Below are 27,641 nucleotides of genomic sequence, written 5' to 3' on the forward strand. Positions count from 1 at the left end.
TTTTTGTAATAAATGTTAATCTTCAGTCACATATTGGACTTGTACAGTGAATGAGGGCTGAAATATGTAATAAGCATTTCCATTTCAACAACCATATCGGAAGCATATTCTTGACTAAGCAGATTTATCTCACTCTTTGAATCTCTTTAAATAATAGTTGGATTGTATTTTACTTTTCCCTCCATATTTCTTTTATATGAGATGAAAAATTGATATGATTTAGAGCTTACCCATTAAAAATAGAACGGGTATACTTAAATTTGCTTCAACCAACTCAAGGATGCATTCCCAGATTATTTTCGAATCGAACTTTGAATGATCTTACGATACCTTTACAGCAGTGAGGGTGTGCAAATTGATATATTTAAGAATTTTAAATAAATGTTTCCTCTGTATATAAGATGTTTGGGTCTTCCAATTGCAACTGTCATCGAATTTTAAAATTTTAGTTGCATAAACAATTTATATAGATTTGAGAACTTCATAACCCACTGACTCCTTGATTCTTCTAATTACAACCTTTTTCTTTAGAAATAATTGATGAATTGAGAACTACCCAGGAAATTCAAATTCAACGTTTCATGGCTATATTCTGAAACATCATGCCAATGAATCTCGAAGTTGAGGGTCCGATTATAGCTTGGGGGTTGATATATAAGACGATGGCGACTCAGTGGGATAACAATCGTGGGATTGTCTTCCGACTAAATATCACTGTGAGTTTCGACTACACTTGGACTTCTCCATCCAAATTAAATACCACCAACTTGACCTTTGATCATGGTGGAATTTGACCAAATTCAAAGAAATGTTGGCACCTGAATAGCCAGCCATTTAGGCCCACTCCATTAAATTTAATCTTGGCTCGGCGAGTGGCAAAATACTAAGCCCTTCCTCCTAATGCTTAAGGTGCCTGTGTACGAGGCTGCTATGTCATTCTGGAGAGTAATAAAGTGTTATTGATTCTATTTTCTTCCGATCTACGAATATGCTCTACACCATTGTTGGTGCTAAGATGGAGGTTTGATACCATCTCGGCGTAGGCAAAATGACTTAAGAGTGCTAATGGCTTGACAAAAACCGCAGGAGGGTTCCAATTCAAATTAGATAAAAGATTTAAAAGATTTATATTTGATTTACCCATGGGAGAAGCCAGAATAATTTTTTAGGGAGAGCCGAATGAAATTTTAATTTTTTATAGTCTATACCTTTATAATTTTTAAAGGGTTAAATCGAATTTTTATAATTTTGAGGGCCAAAGTGTAATTTTACCTTTATTAATTTAAAATTTTTAAAAAAATTAGAGAGTCTAAATGCTAATATTTCATTTTAGGGGGGTCGGGGTCCATGCTAGCCCCCTAGAATCGCCTCTGGATTTACCGATAATCTTCTATAATTCCACACACGGTCACTCATAAAATTATATTATGGCATATCATTAAAAATGAAGTTAAGGGGGTCAAGATTCATATAATTAAATCAAAATTGTATCATTTTAGAAGCTAAAATGTAATTTTACGATATATTAAAATATAAATTTACAACTTTTGAAGGGATTAGAACATAAATTTTCTATTTTAAAGGGTTAAGAAACTTACTTACTCCAGGCTTCGAGTTCACCAAAAATTATTCAAAATTCAAATGTAAAATTGACATCAACCCATATATCATTTATGATTCAATGAATAATAAATTGACTTAATTCACAGTTTGGCCCCTAAACTATACTTGTTTTTTCATTTTGATATCTAAATTTTTTTGTCTCAATATGATACTTAAAGTACACTCAATTTCTCAATTTGGTACCTAAAGTATGCTTCCATTATATTTTGTAGTCCATTTTTTGGAAGCGTCAATTTACGTCTTTATGTAAAAAAAAAAAGAAGAAATAAATATTTTCTTTTATTAAATGTATATACACATTTAAAAATATAAAAAATAAAAATAAATATATAAAGCTTAATAAAAATATTTATAAAATCTAGAAAAAAAACATATAATTTATAAAAATAAAATTTACAAAAAATATAATAATTGAAAAGAAATTAGTTGAAACTAATAATATTATTACAAAACAAGTAAAAAATTGTAAAAATAGAAAATAAAAAGGTCTAAAAATATTTTTTATATAATTATAAAGCTCTAAAAAGGTAGTTTAATTTCAAGTTTTTTTTTTGCAATTACTTAAAATATAAATACATTTTTAAAAATTTTTATAAAAATATTCAATTTTTATATATTATTTTGATTTTTTTAAAATTTAAAATTATATATTTTAGAATTTTATAAAAAAATTCATTTTTCAACTTTTTTATATATTATATATGATTTTTTTATATTTTTAATCAATATAATATATATAATACTAAAAAATTTTAAAAAAGACATTCGGTGTGTTTTAATAGCAACACGTGGATGATCGATGATGGATCAAATTTAAAAGTTCTTTTAATATTTAAATATCTAATGTTACAATTTTCTATTTTTATTTAAATTTAATATTTTTATTTTAAATAAATCTAATTACTACGTTACTTTTTCTTTATTACTCAAAATATATTACATGAGGCTTTTTCATTAGTTAAAATTAACTACAAATATATTAACTATAATATATATATATACACTTAAAAGCTAAATCGTGAATTAAGCGTATTAAATTCTAACATTCCCTCAATGAGATTCCCATAAGATGGAGTTCCATCATTCAAAAGCCTAGGAAGTAGGAAGGCAGAGATATATGGGAGAATAAGACCTTGCAAGAAAACCACCAAATGCATTTGACTTTCGTACGTGTCCCTTCTCAGACACACCCTTTTCCACAAAGCATTCATTCAAACCAATCTCCTCCACTCGGTTTTAAGGTTTCCACGTTGTTTCTATTTAACCTAAGCTACTAATACCATAAGCCAATCACCACCCTCATAATAGTAAAAACCCAACCCCTATTTCTCCTCCTATTTGGAACACCGAGGCTGTCTTTTCTCTCTTCTCGTGGTGTTCTTCTTCAAAGAGAAAGAGACAAGACAAAAAAAAAAGACTGAAAGAAATCACCTTCGATTCCTCTTCTCTGACCATCTGCGCCATTACTGGGTTGGTTTATCAGCTTGGTTTTTTTTTTCCTTTTTCCACTGTCATTTATAAACTACATTTGTACTGTAAGTTGTTCTTGCTTTTCTTACATGTTTGTTTGTTTGTTTGTTTGTTTATGTCCAATGTTGTTTTTAGTTGTTTATTTTTTTGATAAATTTGCAGCATGATGGTTTGTTGGCCTTACTTCGATCCTGAATTTGATAATCTCCCAGAGAGAATATATGGTCCCCCGTAAGCAATCTATGCCTTTAATGTAACCACTTTTACACTATTGTTTGACTCGTGGCCTTCTTATGAACCTATATAGATTTATACCTTGGCTGCCTTTCAGATGTAGAGTTTGCATTGACAATGACAGCATGGAGGAATGCACGGTGATAAAGGTAAGCATACATGCATGCATGTATGTATGTATGTATTTTGATCATGGATGGTATGTGCAGGTAGATAGCGTGAACAAGCAAGGGATCCTCCTGGAAGTGGTGCAGGTGTTGACAAATATTAATCTTACCATCTTAAAAAGCTACATTTCCTCTGACGCTGGATGGTTCATGGATGGTATACATATATTAATCCTCTCACTGATTTAATCCATTTATACAATATATTGGGGGCTTATTTTAGTGTCTTTTATTTGCAGTCTTTCATGTTAAAGATGAGCACGGCGACAAAATCAGAGATCAAAATGTAATTAACTATATCCTGCAGGTGAATATGGAAGGAGTTCGATGCCGGCATTTTTATTAATTATTTCATAGGATTAATTCCAACAAACGTCCCTAAACTATAACTGAGATTTTAATTTGGTTCCAAACATCAAAATATTCTAATTGACCTCGAATATCATTATTGTATGAATGAGGTACTTCCCGTCAGCCTAGTCAACAGTTTGGTAATTAAATGCTAACTCGAATCTTACAATGACCAGATTTAAAATACGTGGATTAAATTTTAAATATGTGTGTAGACACCAATTTTTTTTTAATGTTACATTTAAGTTGTCCTTATAATATGTACACCCAAACTAACAACTAGTTTGGTGGAACATTATTAATAAAATAATAATATTTTAAAAATTTAATTATAACATTTTGAAGTTTAGGACTAATTTGAAATATATAGGCTATGCTACCTAAAGAGGGTTTTCACGTAAAATTTTAATGACACAGGCCATAGGTACAGTTAGAGAGATTGAAAACACGGTGAAGGCCATGGCCTATCGCAATGACGTATTCAATAACTCCGATCAACTGAGCGAGCACACCGCTATAGAAATGAAAGGAACCGATCGACCGGGTCTATTTTCGGAGATATCAGCAGCCTTAGCTGATCTCCACTGTAACATTGTGGAGGCACATGCATGGAGCCACAATGCTCGTTTGGCTTGCGTGGCCTACATTTCCGATCAATCCACCGACACCCCGATCGACGATCCCCACCGCCTTGCCACCATCGAGGGCCACCTCACCACTGTACTACGAGCAACAACTACACCTACCCAAAGTGAGTCGGAAATAGCCAGCCCACAAGAAGTGAAGACAGCTGAGTTTAGTGAAGGGACCAATATGACCGATGTGGAACGCAGGTTACACCAACTTATGCTATCAGCAGGTGATTTCCATAGGCCGGAATTTGAGGCGATGACACCACCACCATCATCAAGATCAGACGGTGATGAAGAAGGAAGAAAAATGGTTGTATCAATTGAGAACTGTCACGAAAAATGGTACTCCATCGTCAGCATTGAATGTAAAGATAGACCCAGACTCATGTTTGATACAGTGTGTACGCTTACTGATATGCAATACGTGATTTTCCATGCATCAATCAGTTCCCGCGATGGCAGATCCTTGCAGGTATACTAATAGTTTTCTCTTCAACTTTTGCTTCATTTCTTTTAAACTCTCTTATTTGCATTACCATTTGTTATGAAATAAAGGAATACTTCATAAGACATGTAGACGGATACGCTTTGAGTTCTGAAAGTGAGAAAGAGAAGGTTATAAAATGCTTGGAAGCAGCTATTGAGCGACGAGTTTGCGAGGTATAATGCTACAATCTTCACTCGGTGTTAATTTATTTTTGGTATAATCTACCTCCAACTTTAAAATGATTTTTTTTATAAAGTTTGGGGACCAAATAAGTAATTATGCATTTATTTTATTATTTTCTCTGATGACAAATGAATCATAATCAGGGGGTTCGACTAGAGCTGAGTGCAGAGAATCGGGTCGGGTTATTGTCTGACATAACTCGGGTTCTAAGGGAAAACGGCCTGAGTGTAGTAAGAGCAGATGTGAAAACTCAAGGAGAAAAGGCAGTGAATGCTTTCTACTTGAAAGACATTTTGGGGAATGAAGTCGACACAGATGTGGTGGAGTCGGTGAAGAAAGAGATGGACGACGTTATAGACTTTGAAGTGAAGAACGATGGTGGTGGCAGCAGCAGTCAGCAAGGTGGGTGCCTGTCAAGCTCGCCGCCGCAAAGGTTGCCGGGATTCTTCTCTCTTGGAGACGTTCTTAAGTCTCAAATCCAACGCTTTTCTCATAATTTTATCCCTACCAATTAGTGATGTTCATTAATTAAATAAAATCACTTGGATGGAGGGAGTGAGATTGTAAAAAAAAAACAGGGTTCGTTTGTGAATAACCATAGAAATCGCTCCTAGGAATATTGTAAATATATAAAGCTAAGGATTCAAATTTGTACATATAACATATGTAATGCTGTGTATAAAAATAAACTTTTATTTTTTTTGTTAAAAAAAATTCGGTAAAAAGTCTTTTCAGTTACTCTCAATTTTGATATCGAGTAAATTTGTCCCCCTAAAAAAAAATCGAAGCAATTTTATTCATGCCAGTTTTTAAAGTAAACAACTAAAGACAATTAATCACTGTGTTAAATGTCTTCAATTAATTGCACATAATTTTGATTAATATAATAACAAATTTAGCCCTCGATGTTTATTATATTGTCAATTTGGTCTTGATTCTAAAAGATTCAACAAATTTTGTATCGACGTTTACACAAATTTTGCGGGCTAAATTTATTAACTCAATACTAATTTGACAAAATATGTAAACTTTGAGAGATACGTTTGTTATTATACCAATCAAAATTAGATACAATTGATGGAAAACATTAAATCAATGAATAATTGTCCTTTGTTCACTTTTAAAATTGATAAGGATTAAATTATTCTGATTTTTTTAGAGAGACTAATTTACTTGATATCAATATCGATGTCAAGAATGACCGAAAACATCTTTTTAACAAAAAGCTCACAACACTCTAAAACATATAAGTAATCCCATACAATCTTTTAAGAGCTTATTCCCTAAACTCATGGGTGGATAAATTGGAAGCCTCCTCTTCCCTACCATCATGTTGGACAACAGCGCTATTATCATATTCTACTACAACATTTTTATATCTCCTTTACTAATTTAGATTGAGGGTCCTTTTGAGTGGGTGGTATGTTTATTTGTGATTAGTGTAAAAACGGTAAAGACAATAATATTAAATATTATAACAATACTACAATTTAAGATCAAAAAAATAAATACAATAAAGGAGCCCTGAATTTATCATAGCATGCCATCAACTTGACTAATCGTACAGACTCTCAAGTTTCTGTTAAATCTAGTAACCCATTGTCCATTTGGATCTGGAAGTGAACACCTGCAGATGAAAAATGAGCTAGATTGAATGTCCCAAAAGGAAACAAGACGCAAGCCAACAAGCTTCTTTGAAAAGCCCAAGAACAGCAACATAACACAACCTCGGACTAGCCCACAAAATTCAGTTTTCACCGTATCAAAGAGTTTTTTTTTTTTAAAGAAAACATCATTCATTCATTTAATGAATGGGATCAAATAATTTGCGAAAGTGAAAAAAAAAATAAGCATCTGTCATCGATAATGAAGGCAAATTCCATTACCAATATAAAAGCTTCAACTTCAACATTAATAGAATATTAAGATACATTAACAATCGATTTTGTCCCAACTCAAGTACGATATATTTGAATTGATTGCAAGTACGTATCATAATAAAAAAATCAACTTGAATGGTCCAAAACGATAATAGAATTGACAAAAAAACTGAGCATCCACTAAACTGGAAAAAATGGTGACAAAATCATTTATAAAAACAATACTACATACATAAGCAATATTAAAAATTTGTACAAAACAGCTACTTTCAAAAATGAAAATTTATTAAACAAGAAAAGCAATGAAGAAAAAAATATATATTATATTCATGACCCATTTTTAGGATCGAATGTTACACATTCAGCAGACAACTTTGAACTAAAATGTCTGGCAAGCAAACCAATATATGATGCTAGTTTGACATCTTCCAAAAATATTAAATATTTTTAAAAGGGTTAATATATTATTTTGTATTTAAATTTAATCTTGATATTTAATTTGGTACAAAATTAGTTTTATTGTTCAATTTGATACCAAAATATTTTTAATTTGATATTATTTAAGTTTTTCTTTGTCCCATTTAAATACTTAAGTTTAGCTTTAATGTCTAATACATGTCAAATATTCATAAGGCCACATAATATCATTTGATTTGAATACCAAATTGAACATTAAAACTAAATTCAGATATCAAATTATATATTAACCAATTTTAAAAATTTAAATACGATAAAACAATATTAATATAAGACGAATATACAAATATTATAAAAATAATTAGCGTATGATCTTTGGTTTTGAAAGGGATTAGATAGGTCTATAATATACTTCACCTAATTGTTAAATCATGATAGATGAACCATCAACAAAAGCAAAATCAAAGAATTATTTCAAGGTATGTTGTCTTTTTTATGAGCTTTATGTGATCCATTATACGTGCCAAGAACAATTTTTCTATGTGAATTTTTAAGTATATATTAAAATTTTAAATATTTAAGCAATGATTTTTTTAAATATTAATTATTGATAAAGTAATAAAAATAAAAAATTAAATTGTTAATTAAATTTTCGTGCAAGTGAATTTTTATTTTATTTTTAAAATAAATTGAATTACTTATTTTTTTTTAAAAAAGCTATTCATGTGTTAAATTTCCAATAAAGTTGGTGGTTAATTTAGGAGTGTTCAAATTTCAATTAAGATCGAATTAATTGGTCCAAACGATCTAATTCGGTTAATCGGTTGGTGATTGAATTTAGTTCAATCGGAGGTTGATTAATTATTTTTTGGAATTTTGGTTATCAATTAATTTGGTTCAAAATTAGGTAATTAACCGAACTTAATAATTAATATTATGTGTTAATTATGTATTAATTTCAAGACTTGTAGTATTTCAAGACATAAAATTTCGATTAATTTGGTTAACTTTCAAGTCAAAAACATATATTTTGGTTAATTTAAATGTATTTGTTTGACATTTTTTATACTTGTTTTAACAAAAATATAAACAAATTTCAGCTAATTCGGTTAACTAATAGAATTAACCAAAATATTTTGATTAGATTATTTTTTTTGAAAAAATTTCGGTTTAATTAACGGTTAAACGATTATATAATTTAATTAATTCAGTTAACGTTAGTTTAATTCGATTAATAACGCCCCTAAATTAAATCACTTATTACATTAACTCAAAACCATATTTAAAAATAGTATAAACAAGTAAATGATTACATTATAATGGAGGAGGGGAATTAGATTTACAAAGAATCCAACCCTAAATTTCATATCAATTAATTTGAAAGCTACATAAGCTTTGCCATTAATCTAGTAGCGTGATTGGCATGATTTTTTTAAAAACTTTAGCCAAAAACCATCAAATTTAATATGGTGAAAATACCCGACAAGTCATCTATTATAGGGATTGTACTAATTTAGTCCTTTTACTATTAAATTGATTAATTTAGTCTCTACATCATAAAAAAAATTAAACAAGACCAAATTTTAAGAGAGATAATATTTTCTGTTTAAAAAATGGCATTTACTATTTAATAGAGGTAATATTTTGAAAGCTTTTATAGTTTTTGCAAATAAAATCTTTTGTATAGAGTTGAATTATAAATGAAAAAAATATTTTTTATGTCATATTTTAAACAATAATTATCAACTCTATTAAAATATGATTTTATTTAATTATTTTTAATAGTATGGGAACTGAACTGATGCATTTAATATTATGTGGACTAATTTGATTTAATCGTTAGAATAGAGGAGCTTAACGGGTACTTTCACCAATTTAATACATAATAAAGATGGGACAGGTTATCATATTGTATATGATTAATTGTATCAAGCATTCCTATACAATGAGTCAAATTTCAAAATGACTCCTTAACTTCAAAACTTTCCAATTCAACCTCCAAACTAAATTATCGTTCCAATTAAGTCCTTTCATCAGGCTAGTTGTAAAATTTAGTGTTATATGCGAATACGGATTTGACGTGGTCTCCTTTTCAAACACATAAATAAAATGATTTTTAAACACGTTAGATCCACATTAGCAATTAGCACCAAAGCTTACGACTAAATTGATAGGAGGATGTGATTCGAATGCGGCTTTAAATTGAGGGTTCAATTAAAATATTTAAAAATTTAAAGACTAATTTAAAATTCAATCTATAGTTTGAAAATGTTTAATACACGTACCCTATATTGATCCCATGAAATAGGAATACTAGAGAGAACTCTTTTGCAATTTCGTATAAAAGAATAAATAAAATAATTGCAACTTGTAAGTGGAAAAGTTAATAGCCGCCTACCATATTATGCATTGCCATTTGGTAACCACATTCCAGCTGAGTGGCCTTTGATGTAATATACCAACCATGAAGTTAAGCAATTAACAATTTTTAAATACCATCCCATTACGCCCTATAAAAAATAGCATTACATAATTAAATTATATTAGAATTTACTCCCTCTATTTTTTTAAATTAAAATTTTAAGTTTAATGATTAACATCATTAAAAGTATTTTATTAAATTTAAATTTAATCAGGGATAATGCTAGGGAGTTGGCAGCATCCCCACCCTCTCTAAAATGGGACATTTCTTTTTAAGTTCCTTTATAATTTATAAAATTTGATTTAATCTTTTAAAAAATTATAAATATATAATCTATTAAAAATAGTAATGTTGCATTTTTACTATCGTAAAAATATATAACTTAATTCCGTCCTCCCAAATTTTTTTTGGCTTTACCCCTAATTACAACGTTTTTTTTTTGTTATATGGCTACTAGGTAGGGGTGACATCGATGGACTAGTAGGGACTCATCCCCCTAAAATGGAAAAATTACCCTTCAAACCCTTTGAAATTTATAAAGTTATAAGTTAATATATAGTAAAATTACATTTTGACCCCAATAATGATAAAATTAGGATTTAGTCCTTATAGAAATAGTGATAAAATTGCATCTTAGTTCTCATAAAAAATTATAATTTAATTTTTGTCCCTCCCAAGAAAAAAATTCTGACTTCACCCCACTTCCAAGTGAGTATTTTTCTTATTTTAAAATACCACACTATCGAATTTAACAAAGTTAATGATTGAACCTGTATTTTTAAATCTGAAAAGTGGAAAGACTAAATTCTTAAAAATATAATTAAAGTGACTGATTCCAAATACATGAGAAGTATAAGGACTTGCAACATTTTTTATTAAATAAATTAATTTTTCATGCATATTATCTACCATAATAAATCCTAATGAAGTATCACAAAAAGAGAACAAGGAGACATAAATTTGGAGAAAGGAGGGTCACACTTTCCATAATGCTTAAACAACAATCTCATGTTAGGCATAGTTTAGTTTTATTTTAGTATCTTACTCCAAAAGAGCATGACTGAAATGTAGTTCCATAAAATACTCTAATAAATCAAATGAAATAAACAACTCTCTAGAATATGCCTTATACTAAGGATTAATATCAATAAATACATTTCATTTTAATTATTTTTCAACATTAATTTTATCATATCTTCTTTTTTATATATATACAATACTTAGAATTATTAATAGTCCCTCCCCAACCTTTAAATAGAAAGATAATGCGCTTCAACGCGTTTGAATTTATGCCCTCCTGCACTAATAACAATATCGTGCCAATTGAGTTAAAACTCATAAAAATATGTGATCGATTTTCTTATTTAATATGATGGAAAAAAAAAGCATCAATTTTTTAAAATAATATTTTTTTCTCAAACATGAAAATATTTTTTAAAAATAGTAGTTCCAGTTTATATACTAATTTTAAACAAAAACCAAGCCAATGTACTAAATTTCACCACTTGTTTCATTGTTTTCAAATCGAATTGGTTGTATCAAGAATTAGTCGAATAATATAGGCCAACCGAATCAAGCTAAAAAATTCGGTTAAATAATTTTTTTCCTATCTTTTATTTTTATACAGTTTTTATAATTTAATTAATTGAACTAAATAAATCGATCGAGCAAAATTGACGTGACCAATTGAATCCAACTTTGAAAAACTTGTCTAATTAAAATGATTTGTGGCTAGGAAAATGATGTAAATGTGAATCAATTTTGTTTTCTAGAAGGTAAACTTTTGTAAATCATCCTTGTATTCTTCAATTTGTGTTTTGTTTTATTAATATTGATATTTTTATTCTTCAAACGGCACGAAGTTATTACTCAACCTAATACTTTCCGTCATCTCCATTAGTTAACATGAAAGTTTCGGAATTTTCATATTATTATTATTTTTAGCTTAGCTGGTTGGTACAAATCCTCAAAGCCGTTTGGCTCCTAACAACAACAACAACAACAACAACAAAACAATTAAAAATAATTGCGAGAGTTAAGTAAAATGATCCATATTATTTCTCTCAATAATATAGTTTTTAAACTTTTAACTTGTATTTCTCTTGAGAACGTGTCTTACCACCAACATTTATAGGCAGTAAAAAGATGAATTTTGATGAAGTAAATATAAAAATAGAACGTCATTGATATAATGTATTGCAAAGAAAATAGAACACATAAAATTTTACGCGGAAATCATTTTAGGAAAAAATTACGGTAGAAGAGAAGAAAATTCACTATTTTAAATTCGAATGATACAAGAGGAATATAAACTACGTCTATTTAGAGGTTTGTAAAATCATATTCTAATCCAATATCAAATAGAGAAAGTAAACTTTTATATAGATTCCACTTGTACAATTTGTATCGTATTGCGGGAGCAAAATTTAATTGCAAAATTGAACCTTTCTAGAACATTTTAGATTTAATTGCAAAGTTTAGGTGAATTTATGGCTGACCTGCAGAGAGCAGGGTTTGACTCTTGACCTCAAAAGAAAAAACTTCGTGTATTTTGGAAACAGTGGATGATGTTGAATAAACACCAAAAAATTCATTCCGAATTTAATTTGGGAGATGACGTTATTAATCACTAAATAAATATGATTATGATTCCATTAATTTCAGAATTGAAGCGGTGACAAAGAAACAGAAAAGCATCAAACTGAAATTAATTGAAGACAAGACATTCAAATAAATTAAACGTCTAACTGAAAAGGAGTTCTTTTTTGGCCATATCTAACATAAAATAAACCTCTTAACTGAAAAGAAATTAAAGGCAATAAAATAATTTATCCAATAAAAAATATTTAATTCACCAGCTTTTAACTTTTTTTTAAATTCAGTCGATTGAGTTTTAGTTTAATTGATATACATATTATTATTAATGTAGAAAGATATAGGTTCACGTATGTTAAAGCGCGTTACTTCTTATTTAATAGATAGAGAAAGACTATAAATAATTTTTAGCATTATATAAAAAATAACAACTTATAATAAGATTAATGTTTAAATTTTTTGATTTATATCCGATTCGTGTGTACTATATTTTTATGGACAGTAGATTAGGGAAAGTTATATTTGGGAAATTATTTGATTAGGAAATTCTAATTAGCTGGCTGGATTCTTTCTAAACTGTAAATAAAACAAAAATTTTAAATTAATATTTTTATTTTAGCATATTTCTAAATTTCATAACTTTGTAAGGGTGTTATGGAGGTTCTTGTACTAAGCGTGAGATTGCATTTTGTCCCTCTATTAAAAACGAGTAGATTAATTCATGCACATTAGATCAATGAGCAAATTGATTCTTTTTGTTAAAAAAATTATCAATTTCTGTTATTAAAAGCTGGCATGGTTGATAGAATAATCAAACAGTGATGTGTCACATGTAGCTCATGCTAATATACAAGAACTCAATTTTTAACAGTAAATATGTATGAAATTTGTAATAGAAAGACCAATTTACTATTTAATCTTACAAGAGTAATTTACTTATTTTTTAGTAAAAAGAGTAAATTACAATCTAACTCTTAAGCAAAGATCTCAATGATACTTTTACCTATAACAAACTAATCTTTATACTTTAATTTATTCGAATCTAAAATTGGCCTAACTAAGTAACATATTCATTTGTATCTTTAAAATGTGTTTACCAATTAACTGATTATCCTTAATTTTTGTAGATTACATCGGTCATAAATTAAATATAAAGGGACTAAATTTAGAATAAGACCTTTTATTTTTAAATAATTATCATATGAGTCGTGTCATTTTGACCCACGAACAAAACAAAAAAAGAAAAGTTAAATTGACGCAAAGGAGAAATTGGTTTACAATTTAATCCTTCTCTCTCTCTTGTTTTAGTTAATAGGACTTTTTGTTTTTGGTTAGTATTCGCAAGAGTCTTCCCTCCTCTTTTGGCTACTCCATACCTGCCGCCTCCTACAATTCTATCTCCTTTTCCATAAAGATTCAATATTGAAGCCTGCGCCATCTTGGATCTTACATTTACTTTGTCGGTGGCGGATCAAAAACCCCAAAATTTGCTTAAAGATCTAGCTGTAGCTGTTAGATCTTTGAAATCCCTGTGTTCTCTTTTTTTTTTTTTCTGAATCTGGGTCTTTCTCTGATCTGTAATGGGTTTGAGATATAAGGCTGGCTTGTTCTTGATAGGTACCGTTGTTGTTATTTGGGTAACTTCTGCAGAAGTAACCCAGGTTAGTTTTCTTTTCTTCTGTTTTTCAAAAAAAAAAAATAAGTTTCTCCGAATTTCAGTTGTTAATTTTAATTGAATTATCCATAACTATGCATTTGTGCGCGTCCTTGATCAATTAGTTCATCTTCTCTTTATGAATTGGTTTGGATTAGGTTGCTGCAATTATTAACATTTCATGTACAATTCAACGTTTAAAAGTTCTTTCCTTATGCCAATGAGGCTTGGCTGTTTTGCCGGCCTGGGCGCTTGAGCCTCCAGTTTCAAGTCCCATCATGTGGGAATCATCTATGGTTTCTATTCGTATTCTGTTCTAGTTTAAGTCTCATTATTTTTGCCTCCTGTAAGAATTTATTTGGTCTAGTTTCGAATATATTTCGAATTTCGTACCGGTTGTGTTTGTATTGATTAATTTTGGTTATAGTATTTCGATTTAATTTCATTAACCCATCGTATGTTTTCATATTGGTTGTTAATTAATTAGTTGGGTTTTATTTCATTTCTAATTCGCCTTAGTCATATGTTTGCATAATTCATTGTTGATTGGCTCTCTGTTTATTTATTTAATTTTTAAATGGTGGAATACGTTTCTTAATTGCTTTTCAGGAAAGAATAGCATTTAATGGTATTTCACGATGTCAGCTATTCCAAGCTCATAGATGCAATTATTACTTAATGCCAATGAATGATTGAAACCTGTAAAAATTCTGTTCTATTTAGCTATCAAAATGAAAAATCCATGCATTTATAATATCTAAATGCAATTTTGAGGGCTTTATATGGTTGTTGATTAGAACATTTTTGGGGCTTTGTGTTCTTTTTCGAACTCCAAATTCTTGCATATTATCATGTTTCTAGAATGCATTGCGCAGTTTCAAAGCTAAGTCAATTCAGACTAACTGATATCTTGCATACAGGATATCTTTGCTGACTATAAGCAGCCATTTGCGGTTACATATCTTGGAGCTTCTCTTATGGTAATTTACCTTCCAATAGCCTTTATAAAGGATTGGGTATGTAACTTGCTAAGACGTCGTTCTTCTAAAACTGTTAAAGATATAGAAAGCACAGATGAGACTTCCAACGAACTCAATTCTCCTTTAAGGCACAAAATATATGAAATGGAACTTCAAGGGACTTTGGTTAGGAAGGACAGTGATGCAGATTTTTCACCTCACATAGAGGGTAAGCCGTTGGTTTCTAAACAAAAAGATGAAGTGCAGTTTCTGAAACAGGACAAACAGCTTACTACAAGGGAGATTGCTACCATTGGATTTTATATTGCTCCTATCTGGTTTGTAACAGAGGTAATAATTGCAAAGCAATTTTTTTGTATCCGTCTTTTCTTTTTCGCGTTTTTTTTTGGTTAAAGTTTGGCCTCAAGTTAAGTTTGGCGCTGTACCTTTGGAAATTAAGCAAAGGATTCTCCAGAGTTGTACCGGGAAAGATTCTGCAGTAATTTTGGATATGAATCATATGAAGAAAGGAACTAAAAGAGTTATTGATAATGGTGTTTGGTTGTTGCAGTATTTATCAAATGCTGCTCTTGCACGTACAAGTGTTGCAAGTACAACAGTGCTGTCCTCTACTGCAGGACTTTTTACACTTTTTATTGGTGCTTTTCTGGGTCAAGATTCATTAAATGTTGCAAAGGTGGTTGCTGTATTTGTCAGCATGGCTGGTGTTGTCATGACCACTCTAGGAAAAACTTGGGCTGCTGACGATTCTATAGGTTCTGCGTAAGTTCCTCGCATCTTTAATTTCTTAGCATGTATAACCTTGGTGCTTGTTATTCAGGACTATGCTGTCTTGCTAGAACTCTATGCCATTTATCATAAATATCCATTCATGTATACGTGATATACATGCTATATGCTTATGCACATATGGTTTATAGTTGGTACTGCTGCCAAAGCCACTATATTTTGAAGAAGAGAGTGAGTGGATTATACACAGCCTCGGAAGTTCTTTTTGCAAGTGTAGCTTTGGTTTCTTTTAAAGCAGTTTAGTTTCTTTTAAAGCAGTTTAGTTAATCATTACATCTTTCTGCAACAGTATTCTCGATTGTGGTAAAGAAATGCTTTTTAGTGATTGGGATGGCTTTCTTCTATAATTGAAAATTTTCTTGCTTGCTTTGATGAACTGCAGGGCTTTTGTTATTATCAAATGAAAAGTGATAATTAAGTTTCATCCTGTAGAAGATCTCTTTCACTTGGCCAAAAAGTCAGATGAAAGTAAATTACTTTGACTAAAAGCATTTTGATATTGTAATTAATGGTACTTCCATTTGGCTATAACTGTAGCAGTATCATGCATGTAGTTTGAGTGTTCAGTTCGGTTGTTATATGTTTCATTGGATATGCTATTAGTGCTTAGGGATTTTTTATTTATTAGCTTGCTCTTTGTGATGTATGTTTTTAACATTGACAGTTAATGTTTGTGTTTAGCAATGGGAAACGCTCTCTTGTTGGCGATCTTTTTGGCCTTCTATCAGCCATGTCATATGGGTTATTTACAGGTCTGGCTGAGTATCTTATTTTAATTCATTCACTATTATCCATTCTAAAGGCAAATTGTGATATTCTCTTCCATTTCTCCAATATGTTGCAGTTCTGCTTAAGAAGTTTGCAGGCGAGGAAGGAGAAAGGGTTGATGTTCAAAAATTGTTTGGATACATCGGACTCTTTACACTTGTAGCACTATGGTGGCTTGGTAAGAGTTGTTTGATTTGGTAATCTATGTCATTGTCGGTTTCTAAATTATTGTAAAAATCAGTAGACTTTCAACTCAAGAGTGTATCCTGCTTTCCCGAGGTTTAATCATCATACTAATCATTCCTATAAATACTGGTTCAGTTTGGCCTTTGACAGCCTTGGGAATTGAACCCAAATTTACAATTCCACACTCTGCTAAATTGGATGAAGTAGTCCTCGCAAACGGCTTTGTTGGAAGTGTCCTCTCTGACTATTTTTGGTATGCACCCTTTTCCCAATTGCTTCCAGCTCCAAACTGTCACGGTTTTCTTGATTGACACATTCTTAATCTTTGTTCGAATTCGTCTCTTCTCTAGGGCCTTATGTGTTGTGTGGACGACTCCTCTAGTAGCCACATTAGGCATGTCACTTACCATCCCTCTTGCAATGGTGGCTGATATGCTCATTCACGGCCGTCATTACTCGGCAATTTACATTCTTGGCTCAGCTCAGGTAAATTCCACTGATGAAGACAATGTCGCTATATTAGATTTTTGTAAGAAAACTCTGTTGCTATCTTTTTACTGTATTTTTATGATGGTGAAATGCAGGTGTTTGCTGGATTTGTAATAGCAAATCTTTCAGATTGGATGTCGAGAAAGTTGGGATTGTAGCATTTGGGGAAATCAAATCATCAAAACCATATAGCTTAATTAGCACACATCTTCATTCTTTGTAAGGAGCTCACTGTCTCCTCCATTTGTTGTATAAACTTTACTGAACTATGGTTTGTTTGCGAAATTGATGAAAGTAATCTTATCCTGTGCTCAATCTTGTAAATGATATCTTTCTTTTTTCTTGCTTTTGAAAAAAAAAATAGTCTCAATTTTTTTTCTTTTATTTTGGGATTTGTTTTCTTATTGAGCCTTAAGTGCAAGATACTTTCTCTTTAATGAAAAGATGTGTTTTCTCCCTTCATGTGGTAGATTCGAAATGGCATTCTACAGTTTTCTTTAGACGAATTGATTTATCTGCTCTATCCGGATTGATGTCATGTTGAGAAATGATAAAAAATCATTAAAATTTTATATTAAGTTAGATGTCATAAATTAATTAAACATAGTTGTTTTTTATAAAATAAAGGAAATAATTTAAAGATTATTGTTTTTATAAAATAAATAATATTATTATGATGGTTAATTTGAATGATTTATTTATTTAAAGCTTTTTATGCATTGTTAAAAAGAAAAATATTTACTATTTATTTATTTAAAACAAGGTTAGTAATTGACAAGTATTTTATAAAGATATAGTAAAATATTAAAAATAAATATTTAAAAAATAAAACACGTGTGGAATAAAAAATTTTAAAAATTCACCCTTATAAAATTGAAAAAAATTATAACATCTCATTCTAATTAGATAATAGATTGGAATTTACTTTTTAATTAATAAAGTATTTTCATTTAAGTTTAAATTAAAATATATATCTAAAATATAAAAAGTTAAAAAAAAATAGTTTGAAATAATAATAAACCTATATTCACGTGCAGGTGATGGCGAAACCTAATCTACATAAAGTGATAAAAATATTTAACAACTTATTTAGTTTAATATATTTTATTAATTATTTAATGGTTAAAATATTTTGCTAATAATGTTGGCATCCCAAAAATTAAGTTGAAACTGTGAGGTTGGTATCTTATCTGCATTTTTTATTCTAATTTTAATCACGTGGTCCTATTATTAAAGATTAAAAATAGAACATTTTACTATTAATTCAGTTAATATTGATGTTATTGCAACAAAAACGTAAGTTTGAACTTTTTCTTTTTCTTTTTCCAAAAGACGAACACCTGTATCTGTATTGCTATAATGTGTAACATCTACACAGTTTGTAAACGGCAGCTCATAAAAGAAGAAACCAACCCTTCACAAAGCAGAGAAGTTAGTGGTTGTTGAATCCAACCTTCACAAAGCATCTCCTGTTTGGCATGGGTAGCAACCCAGTCTGCTGCTTGATTAGCTCCTCGTTTGATTGACAGAATACCGATTGAGTTTTCCAACTTACTCAAGATGGGCCTCAACTTTCATCTACGATTATACTCTTGTTTTTTTAGCATCAGTGACAACAACTTTAGAGTCAGTCTCTAAAATCACTCTCTCGCATTTCTTTTACACAGCCAACTCTGCCCCTTTGCAAACTGCAATAGCTTCTAGCAATTCTGGTGAGTCAACAAATACTTTTTCTCCAATACCAGCAAGTCCTTTGCCCTCCCCATTTCTACAAATGACACCAATCCCAACACTTTTTGGTCTTATGATCAAATGCACCATCACAATTGATCTTGATCCAGCTCTCTGGGGGCTTTTTCCAAATCATATCGGATGAGTCAAGATCTTTGCTAGTGTCCCTAGGGAGAGGTTCCTGTGAATCCAAATATTCTTTAGAAACAAATTCAATTCCTCCAACAGTAGTGGCAATATCTAAAGCCTTTTCCTCCAAAAGTACCTCAAATCTAGCTTTCCAAATAATCCAACATGAAAACACAATTTTAATCAGCAATGAATCATTCTCACCAATATGCTACACAATAGCCACAAGCTATCAATAGAAATTATTTCCTCCTTGACTATTCTCAATTCATTTCCGGCAACAAACCAAACTCCCCAAACCCATTCACAACCCAGAATTAAATGCTCGACAGTCTCATCTTCATTATGACAAATTCTACAAATTGGGCTTTGACAACACTTTCTTCCGAAGAGATTCACAAAGGTTGGCAGAGCATTTTCACTTATTTTCCGTAGAAAGATTTTAATTTTACTTGGAACCTTTAGACTCCAAATCACCCTCCAGACTCTCCCATCAACAACATGAGAAGAAGAGAGTCTCAGACCTACGATATTCATCTTCCCCTTTTTTAGCTCCTAGTAACCTAAGTTAACTGTGTATATGGCCAGACCAATTTATCTCTTTCATCAAAATTATAAAGTGGAACTCCAAGAATGGCCTTTTTAACCTCCTCAGTCAACCAGCTTTCAATACTAGAAAGGTCCCAGCTTCCTTCCCCTTTGTTCATTAGTTCCACCACTCTCATAGGCATGGAAGAAGCAATAGGTTCAGGGATTAACGACCTTCTTTCCTTGCAATCCACTAACCATCTATCTTCCCAAATACGTACACTCTCTTCGTTCCAAACTTTGCCACAACAAAGTCTTCTGCAAAAATTCTTTGCCTTCCAACAAACTGCTCCACACCCAAGGGGCTCGATATCCCATCTTAGAATCAAGGAAATTATCACTTGGGAAATATAAACTCTTGAGAGTCCTTACCCAAAGAGAATTAGGCCCCTGCAATAATCTTCAGCACTGTTTCGATGGAAGCACCAAATTGAACAATTCCAAGTCTTGAAAACCGAGGCCACCTTGATTTTTCCCTTCAGTAAGCTTATGCCATGACCTCTTATGAATTCTATTTCCCATTCTCTTTTTGTCCACACCAAAAATGAGCCATAGCAAAGTTCATTTGAACACACAACTTCTTTGGAAACTTAAATTAGGACATTGTATATTTAGGTATCGCCATAGCAACAACCGTAATTAAGATCTCTTTTCCCCTTGGTGAAAGTGTCATCTTCATCCACTCATTGAGCTTACTTATTACTCTATCTCTCATATACCCCATGGCATTAGTTTTAGAGTTTCCCCGTAAGGCAGGCACACCCAAGTAAACTCCTGGATTACTAATCAAGTGAAATATGCATTATACTAGAAATTTGTTGTTGTAAGCAAGCAAGGGAATTGGCCCTAAAAACCATCGAAGACTTCTCAAAGTTTATCCTCTGACCCGAAGTAGAGCAATATTCCTACAAAATTACTTTTATTCGCTTGCAATTCATGGGGTTAGCTTCCAAGAATAGTAGTGAATCGTCTGCAAATAAAAGGTGTGAAACAATTGGACACGACTTGCTAAGACTGATCCCATGGGCCGACCTAGACTCCACTTCTTTAGATATTAACCTAGATAAAACATCGACAACAAAAAGAAAAAGATAGGGAGACTAGGGGTGCCTTTATCTCAAACCTCTAGAGGGACTGATTCTTCTACTTGGTTTAGCATTTGATTAGCATAGAGTAAGAAACACTTCTCACACTCCATGATCCATCCAATCCAAGTTGAATCAAACCTCATTTCTTCCAAGACAGCCCAAAGAATCCCCATTTAACCCAGTCACATGCTTTGTTCATATCCAATTTAAACGCCACCAAAGATTTCTTCCATTTTTTCCTTAGCCTCAAATGATGAAATATTTTCTGAGCCGCCATAATATTATCATGGATCATCCTCCTCGCTACAAAAGCACTTCAAATTTTCAGCTGTCTATAATCCACACATAACCTCTAGCTGTCATTTTTTTCTTAACCATCACAATGAGAGAAGCAAAGGAACTATTGTTGTCCCTGATGATGCCAGCCTACAACATCTCCTGGATCAGCTTCTCCATTTCATTATTTTGTACAATAGGGTACCTATAGGGCTTAATTTTGACCCCTGCAGTCTCATCTTTCAGTAGTATCCTGTTGTCCTGTAGGCGGGGTGGAGGAAGCACTTTAGGTGTCTTGAAGGCATCAGCATAATCTTCCAGTAATGCTTGCAATTCAGCAAGAATGGAAACAGTGACCACTCACAAGTATGCTTGTATAGGTGCAGCATCACTATTGCACAAGGTCCCCTAAGATGACCAACTAGGGAAAAACATTTGGTGGAGTGAGTATCCTCCTACAACTGGATGGTCCCTAGTATAATTCATTGCAGCATACAAGGTACCCCTTCATATGTGTGTTGCATTTTCAGAGAGCTGAAGTCCCACACAATAGTCCTTAAAGAAAGCAGCCATTGAATGTCTAACACCATGTCACAGCCTTTCAAGGGTAACACAAAAAATGCAGTGACAAAACTGGTGCTCTGAGTCCTCCAAGTCACCTCTTGACATATACCACAAGATGATAGTCTACCCCCATCAACAATTGGAACTTTCAATTTGTTCATCTGATTGATTGGTAAAGAGAGTTGACTAACCAACTTGGCACTAATAAAATTGTGGGTGCTACCGAAATCCAACAATATGATGACCTTAGTAGCCCCAATACATGCGGCAATCCTCATTGTATTGCGTCCCTAGGACCCCTGGATAGCATGCAATGACAGGATTGGTCCTTTAGCAGCATGTTCAATAGGTGTGATGTCCTCGAGCTGATCAGGGCATTCTTGGAATTCTTCTCCTTTCCCATCTGAACGGGGATCCAACAGCTGTTGGTAGAGTTGGGACTTCACACATTTGTGGTCTACACTGTACTTAGCTCCACACCAGAACTATAATCCTTTCCTTTTTCTATCCTCAATCTTAGCTGAAGATAAGGATCAAATTGGTCCCTTGACTGGACCATTAGACCCCATGGTTCCATTATTTTGTGTAGTATGAAATGTTGCCACATTAGCCTTGGTCACAAAAGAGTTCGAGGGCATCAATGAGGGTACCCTAGAAGAAGTTCCCCGTCCTGCTAAGAGACCACGTTTGAAGGAACTAATAAGTATGCTCTCCACCTGCCATGCTATCAAGAACCCTTCCACCAAGGATTTCGATTTAAACAACTGCAAGTATTGGTCAATCTCAGCCTTCAGGTTATTGATAAAAATACTCAAGGCATAAGTCTCTAATAAGTGGAGTTGATTCAGTAAACTGACAAAACTGTAATGGTACTAGTCCACTAATCATTACTGCTTCAAAGACACGAGATCAACCATAGGATCCTGGAAGGAACTCAAGCCAAAGCACTTTCGCAGACTGTGGGCATAGGATTCCCAGGTCAGCATGTGAAACCCTCCCTGCCTTTGAGTGTAGAAATGATGCCAATCTAAGCCCTTCCCCTCTAAATGCAGCATTACCGTTCTGACTCTGACATTAGTAGTAATGCCTCAGCCTCAAAGTATTGCTCCAGCTTGGTCCACCGTCCTCTGAAGCCTGTTCTATCAAATCGGGGACATTCTAACTTATAGGATTTTTGAACTGATTCCATCCTACCCGAACAGTGAGAAGTGTTCATACTGCCCAAATCCACCATAGGAGAGATTGGTAGTCTCCTTGGGGGGAAACCCCGGTGGAGGGCCCCCTAAGATCCCTTTTCCTTTATCTGGAAACTGCCCCAACAGGGGAAGTACAAGTTAGAGTGCCCAAATACTGCTCAAACAACTCTTGCAGCTCCAGCTTGAGCTCTCCTCGAAAATCATCTTTCAGCTCCTTCAAGCGCCATCCAACTTGGTGTCCCATTGAGAGAGTTCCATTTGAAGCTTAGCAACCTCCTCCTTTTGCAGTCGAGTTGTAATCCCATCTCCAGCCATTGAGAAAGAGTTGAGAGAGGAGAACAGAGAGTAAGGAAAGGAAGGAAACAATATTTTCATTCAATAACCAAATCCATAACTATTTTTCCTCCCTGCCCTCACTACTAAAAAGCCAAGAGTAAAGGAAAGCTTTTTACTATCTATCTAAGAAAAGAAAAGAAAACTAATACCATCTTTGGTTGGGTGTATTGGCTATAATCGGTGGGCCCCACTTAATCCCCTTTAATCCGTTGTTTGTTTGGTTGGTTGTATTGCTATTACGTCCCAAATCTGTTCCTTCCCTAATACACCCGGTACGGTAATACCCCCATCCAACGCCGATTACAGAATCCTTACCCATTTCTTATTTTCTTTCCTTTTTCTGCCCTCATAGATCTCTGCTTCTTCTTCCATTAGTATTGCAGATCTGTCCTCTTTAATTTTGAGACCAAAATAGCCTGTCTTCTTTTCCCCAAAAATTTCCCATCGATTTCATATCCTCAAATCAAGCCAAATCGATTCGCCTTCATCTTCTTCCAGCCAAAGGTACGCTGACAGCCAAAGGGCTTCACCATTCTTCCGCTTCTTGCAGCGACTGAGAAACAGTAGTGCATAAGTAAAAGTTTAGAGTTTATAAAGTAGTTAAATTTACTTTGCAGTAATTGTAGAAGTTTGGGGTTTTACTTGATCTCTTTAGTCAAAGAAAATAATGCACAAGAGGAGAAATAGTAAGTTTCATTATCTTTTTTCGAGTTCTCATAGATTTCCAACATCATAAAGCTGTCATTGCTATCTTTGCTTTTTCCTGAATACATCAAATCAAAAGCTTGTAAGCAATATGAACCTGCAATTGTAATTTGTGTTATTAGATGTATCTTGATGGTGTTTCATGTTTTCAGTAGGAAAAATAATGAAATTTCGTTTTCAAATATTGCTTCTATACTGCGGCTAGCATCCGAATCCTATGTTTTTTATTAATGTGATAAGTGATAATTATGTTTATTATATGTATATCTAGAGGGAGATTTGTTAATGTTTGCCATGAAATTATATGATAATGTGGTAAGAAGGAAAATTTGTGAAAATATGTTGAAAACTAATGCTAGTTGTTTGAATGAATGAAGTCAAACAGCTATGCATTGAATATATATATATGCATATAGCAGAGTTATGCATATGCATTGGATGTATGGTTTTTCTTGTATTGCGCAGATTCTTGGTTGTTTGACTGTTGTTACATTTTTCGGTGCAAGCAACTCGGATGAGACTGAATCAGTAATGAAGTTGCTTTGGGACTCAATTAATCCTGGAACTGACTCTAGTGTATGAATTTTAACTGATAGTTATCGTCTTTCTTTTTGTTTTCCATCTACAAACAAATTTGAAATGTCATTGATAGATCTGCAAATTTGGATGCAGGGCAATTACATACTTCTCCAACATATTAGACAATAACGATGAAGCACTATGTGCAGCAGCATGTGAGGCTATTGCTTTAGTATTTGAATCCAACTGTCTGGAGAAATTCTCAAGTAAAACCAAGGATTCAAACAAAGAACTTAAGGACAACATTATAAAGCAACTCAGAAGCCGGTTGTCAGAAACAGGCAATGAAAGAATTTCTAGTCAAGATCCAAGAACAGGGTTCAATTCTGCCTCGGCTGCTTTAGATTTCCTAGAGGTACTGATTTGACTTTGTTTTATGCATATATTTAATAGATTGAATCTTGAGCTGTCATAATAGTCTTAATAACTTTCAGGATGGGAAATGTACAATCTCATGGATATTTTCATTGAAAAATTCATCTTTTGTCTTTATATTGTTGATTTAGTTTTCTAGGCTGGCTTTGTGTAGCTGATCATTTACCTTAATTCCAGCAGTAAACAGGCTGATTTTCCAATGTTTCTATTTCATATAAATGCACTTTATAGGACTTCTTTGGCACATGAAATGACCATATTAATTCTTTTTCATGGATTTTTCTCTCAAACCTTTCTAATTATTTTTGTTGTTGATATTCTGATAGACATTATTACTATTTACATTTTTTAAGCAAATCAATGTCAAGTATTGATTTTGAGTTTAGAAAAGCAAAGATACTCCACATCATGATTCAGAATGAGAGTTTTGTTTCATTTCTTCTTCTAAGTATTTCATCGTTGGCATGATTCGGTTGAAAGAGCAATCTAAAGCTAATGGTGCTCAGAATGGGGCTTCATACTATGTTCCTACCCAAGATCTTAAATCAGAATAGACGCTCATCAATAGAGCAACTTGCTGGAGCAGCTTCTTCAGCATACCTCTCGCACGTGACGACTCATGGAAATCTGATTTCAACTTGACATCATTGTTAGTGTACATTTCTTAAGTGATTCAAATGAAGAGTAACACGACCATTTGAAATGTGATTTGGGGTGTAGCTTGACGAATATATATCAGTTCTCTTTGTCTAGGTTTTAAAGTCTATCATGTGTTTATAACTTTTTTGTCTAAGCTAAGAAACTATAAATCAGAATCATGGTGTGTATTTTGGGTTGTGCCCCAAAATTATTGAAGGGGTTAAGTATAGTATCTCCATTTGTTGATCACTGGTCATCTTCTCAACTTTGTCATATTCTTTCTCCATATTTGATGTCAAGTTGAAAAGAAAATTTTTGGTATGCACACCCCACGGGCTTCTTTTTGCATTTGACAGCCAAATGCACCTACAATTTGAATGTTATTTAATAATAATTATTTTAAATTATATAAATTCATATAAGAAAATTTATTATCAAGAATTTTATGAAATTATATATCATTATTAAATTATATTTAATAATAATTATTTAAAATTATACAAATTCATATAAGAAAATTTATTAGTTATAATTATTTTAAATTTTATTAAATCATATATTTTAATTGAAATATATTTAATATTAATTATTTCAAATTATATTTGATAGTATCATATATTATGATTTTAGTAAATTCATATAAGAATATTGATTATTAAGAATTTTATTAAATTATATATTTTAATTAAAATATATTTAATAATAATTATGTTTAAATATGATTAAATTATTTATTATTGATAATAATAATCTTATTAAAATTTAAATAACAATAACAATAATCATTTACCAAAACAAATTTATGCTAAGGGTATTCTAGTCATTTTAGTTTTTTCCATTATGCTATTACACCTCTATTCCATTCAACCAAATACAAGATTACTATTACGCCTCTATTCCATTACATTCAACCAAACAGTTGATTTGCTATTACACCTCTATTCTAATACACCTCTAATCCATTACACCTCTAATCCAATACAGCGAACCAAACGTGCCCTAAGATTACAATGGATGCTTTAGGCTCTTTCCTTCTCTATTTATAATACAATTATAAAATTTTATTTAATTCTTTTTTGAATTCTGCACAGCTTGTTGATAAGGATCCTATTTTTGTCATGAACATGATTTCTTCCCCATTGCATAATTGAATTAATGGTTTCTTCGATGTCATTGACTTGCTTTAATGGTAACTTGCCTTCATTAATGGTTACTTCCATCATTTATTGATTTGATGATAGTTACACTTTGTAATTTGTTTACATCTGGATGCCTTATTTTTTAAGTTGCTTTCTCTTTCTACTCAGCTACTTATTTTGGCTTTATCCTTCTTGGATATTATCTAGATTTATTTCTTCAATATCATCTAGATGTAGTGAATTAATGAAAGTCTTGGTGATGAATCTCAAGCCTCTCATGTGCTTCTGATTTCTTCTAGAATATGAGATGGAAAATCTTCAATCTCCATTTCGACTATCTTTTTTAATAGTCGCAAAGATTCTTCATCTCTATCATTATGGATGCTTCCAGTTTGATATGCCAATATTCGTCTTCCATCTGTCCAAAGTTTATAAATTTCTTGATGAAGTAAATATTGGGCTTTTGACATCAAGTCTATCCCTATTTGGATTTGATAATATCTGGGATATTTGTAACACTTGTCAATATTTTTTGTCAAGTGTTTTTTGTCTTCTTTGACTGCTGATAATCGGGGGTTTCCAATTATCCTTTAAATAATTCATATTTGATATGGCTAATAAAAATTTTTCTTTTTTAACTATATCAATAAGACTACTAATTTCAATATAAAAAATAATAATAAAAATCATCAAATTATATTTAATAATATAGATTTAAAGGACGCGAGAAAGTCTTTTAAAAGATTAAAAGAAAAATTTTGAACTATTATTTCTTTAGTAAAACCCCATTCAATATTGTTTATATCAAATGGTTCATGATCCAATCTAAATTTTATAGTAGGAAATTTTTCTTTTAATCATTAGTAAAAATATAAGCTTGTAGAAAATATTCTAAAAAAGCTTTTTGAAATTGAGCTTGCTGTTTGCAAATAGCTCCATTTATTTTTGTAAAAGTTTCTACTGGTAATA

At 31.8% G+C, this 27,641-nt stretch overlaps 2 protein-coding genes across 6 annotated transcripts; both read left to right on the top strand.

The window, feature by feature from the left end:
• The first annotated feature begins 2,937 nt into the window (after window positions 1-2,937).
• On the top strand, window positions 2,938-5,850 carry LOC121203010 (ACT domain-containing protein ACR2). Of its 5 annotated transcripts, none has more exons than XM_041097087.1 (8): window positions 2,938-3,158; window positions 3,256-3,346; window positions 3,425-3,476; window positions 3,537-3,651; window positions 3,734-3,801; window positions 4,263-4,949; window positions 5,033-5,137; window positions 5,291-5,850. In XM_041097087.1, exons 2-8 carry the CDS (start codon window positions 3,315-3,317, stop codon window positions 5,660-5,662), a joined length of 1,431 nt encoding a protein of 476 aa, XP_040953021.1. In that variant the 5' UTR covers window positions 2,938-3,158; window positions 3,256-3,314; the 3' UTR covers window positions 5,663-5,850. The 5 variants fall into 5 exon arrangements, with proteins under 5 accessions (XP_040953021.1, XP_040953018.1, XP_040953020.1 ...); XM_041097084.1 differs by having other exon boundaries at window positions 3,256-3,324; XM_041097086.1 differs by having other exon boundaries at window positions 3,256-3,324; window positions 3,734-3,780.
• A 7,887-nt stretch (window positions 5,851-13,737) lies between these two features.
• LOC107953766 (uncharacterized vacuolar membrane protein YML018C) lies at window positions 13,738-17,642 on the top strand. The gene is made up of 8 exons (XM_016889164.2): window positions 13,738-14,122; window positions 15,036-15,425; window positions 15,646-15,857; window positions 16,566-16,636; window positions 16,729-16,830; window positions 16,974-17,091; window positions 17,189-17,324; window positions 17,423-17,642. The coding sequence occupies exons 1-8, from the start codon at window positions 14,042-14,044 to the stop codon at window positions 17,483-17,485; spliced, it is 1,173 nt and encodes a 390-aa protein (XP_016744653.2). The 5' UTR covers window positions 13,738-14,041; the 3' UTR covers window positions 17,486-17,642.
• The last annotated feature ends 9,999 nt before the right edge of the window (window positions 17,643-27,641 follow it).

Source organism: Gossypium hirsutum, chromosome D07 (assembly GCF_007990345.1).
Source record: "Gossypium hirsutum isolate 1008001.06 chromosome D07, Gossypium_hirsutum_v2.1, whole genome shotgun sequence".
In the NCBI taxonomy this organism is placed as follows: domain Eukaryota; kingdom Viridiplantae; phylum Streptophyta; class Magnoliopsida; order Malvales; family Malvaceae; genus Gossypium; species Gossypium hirsutum.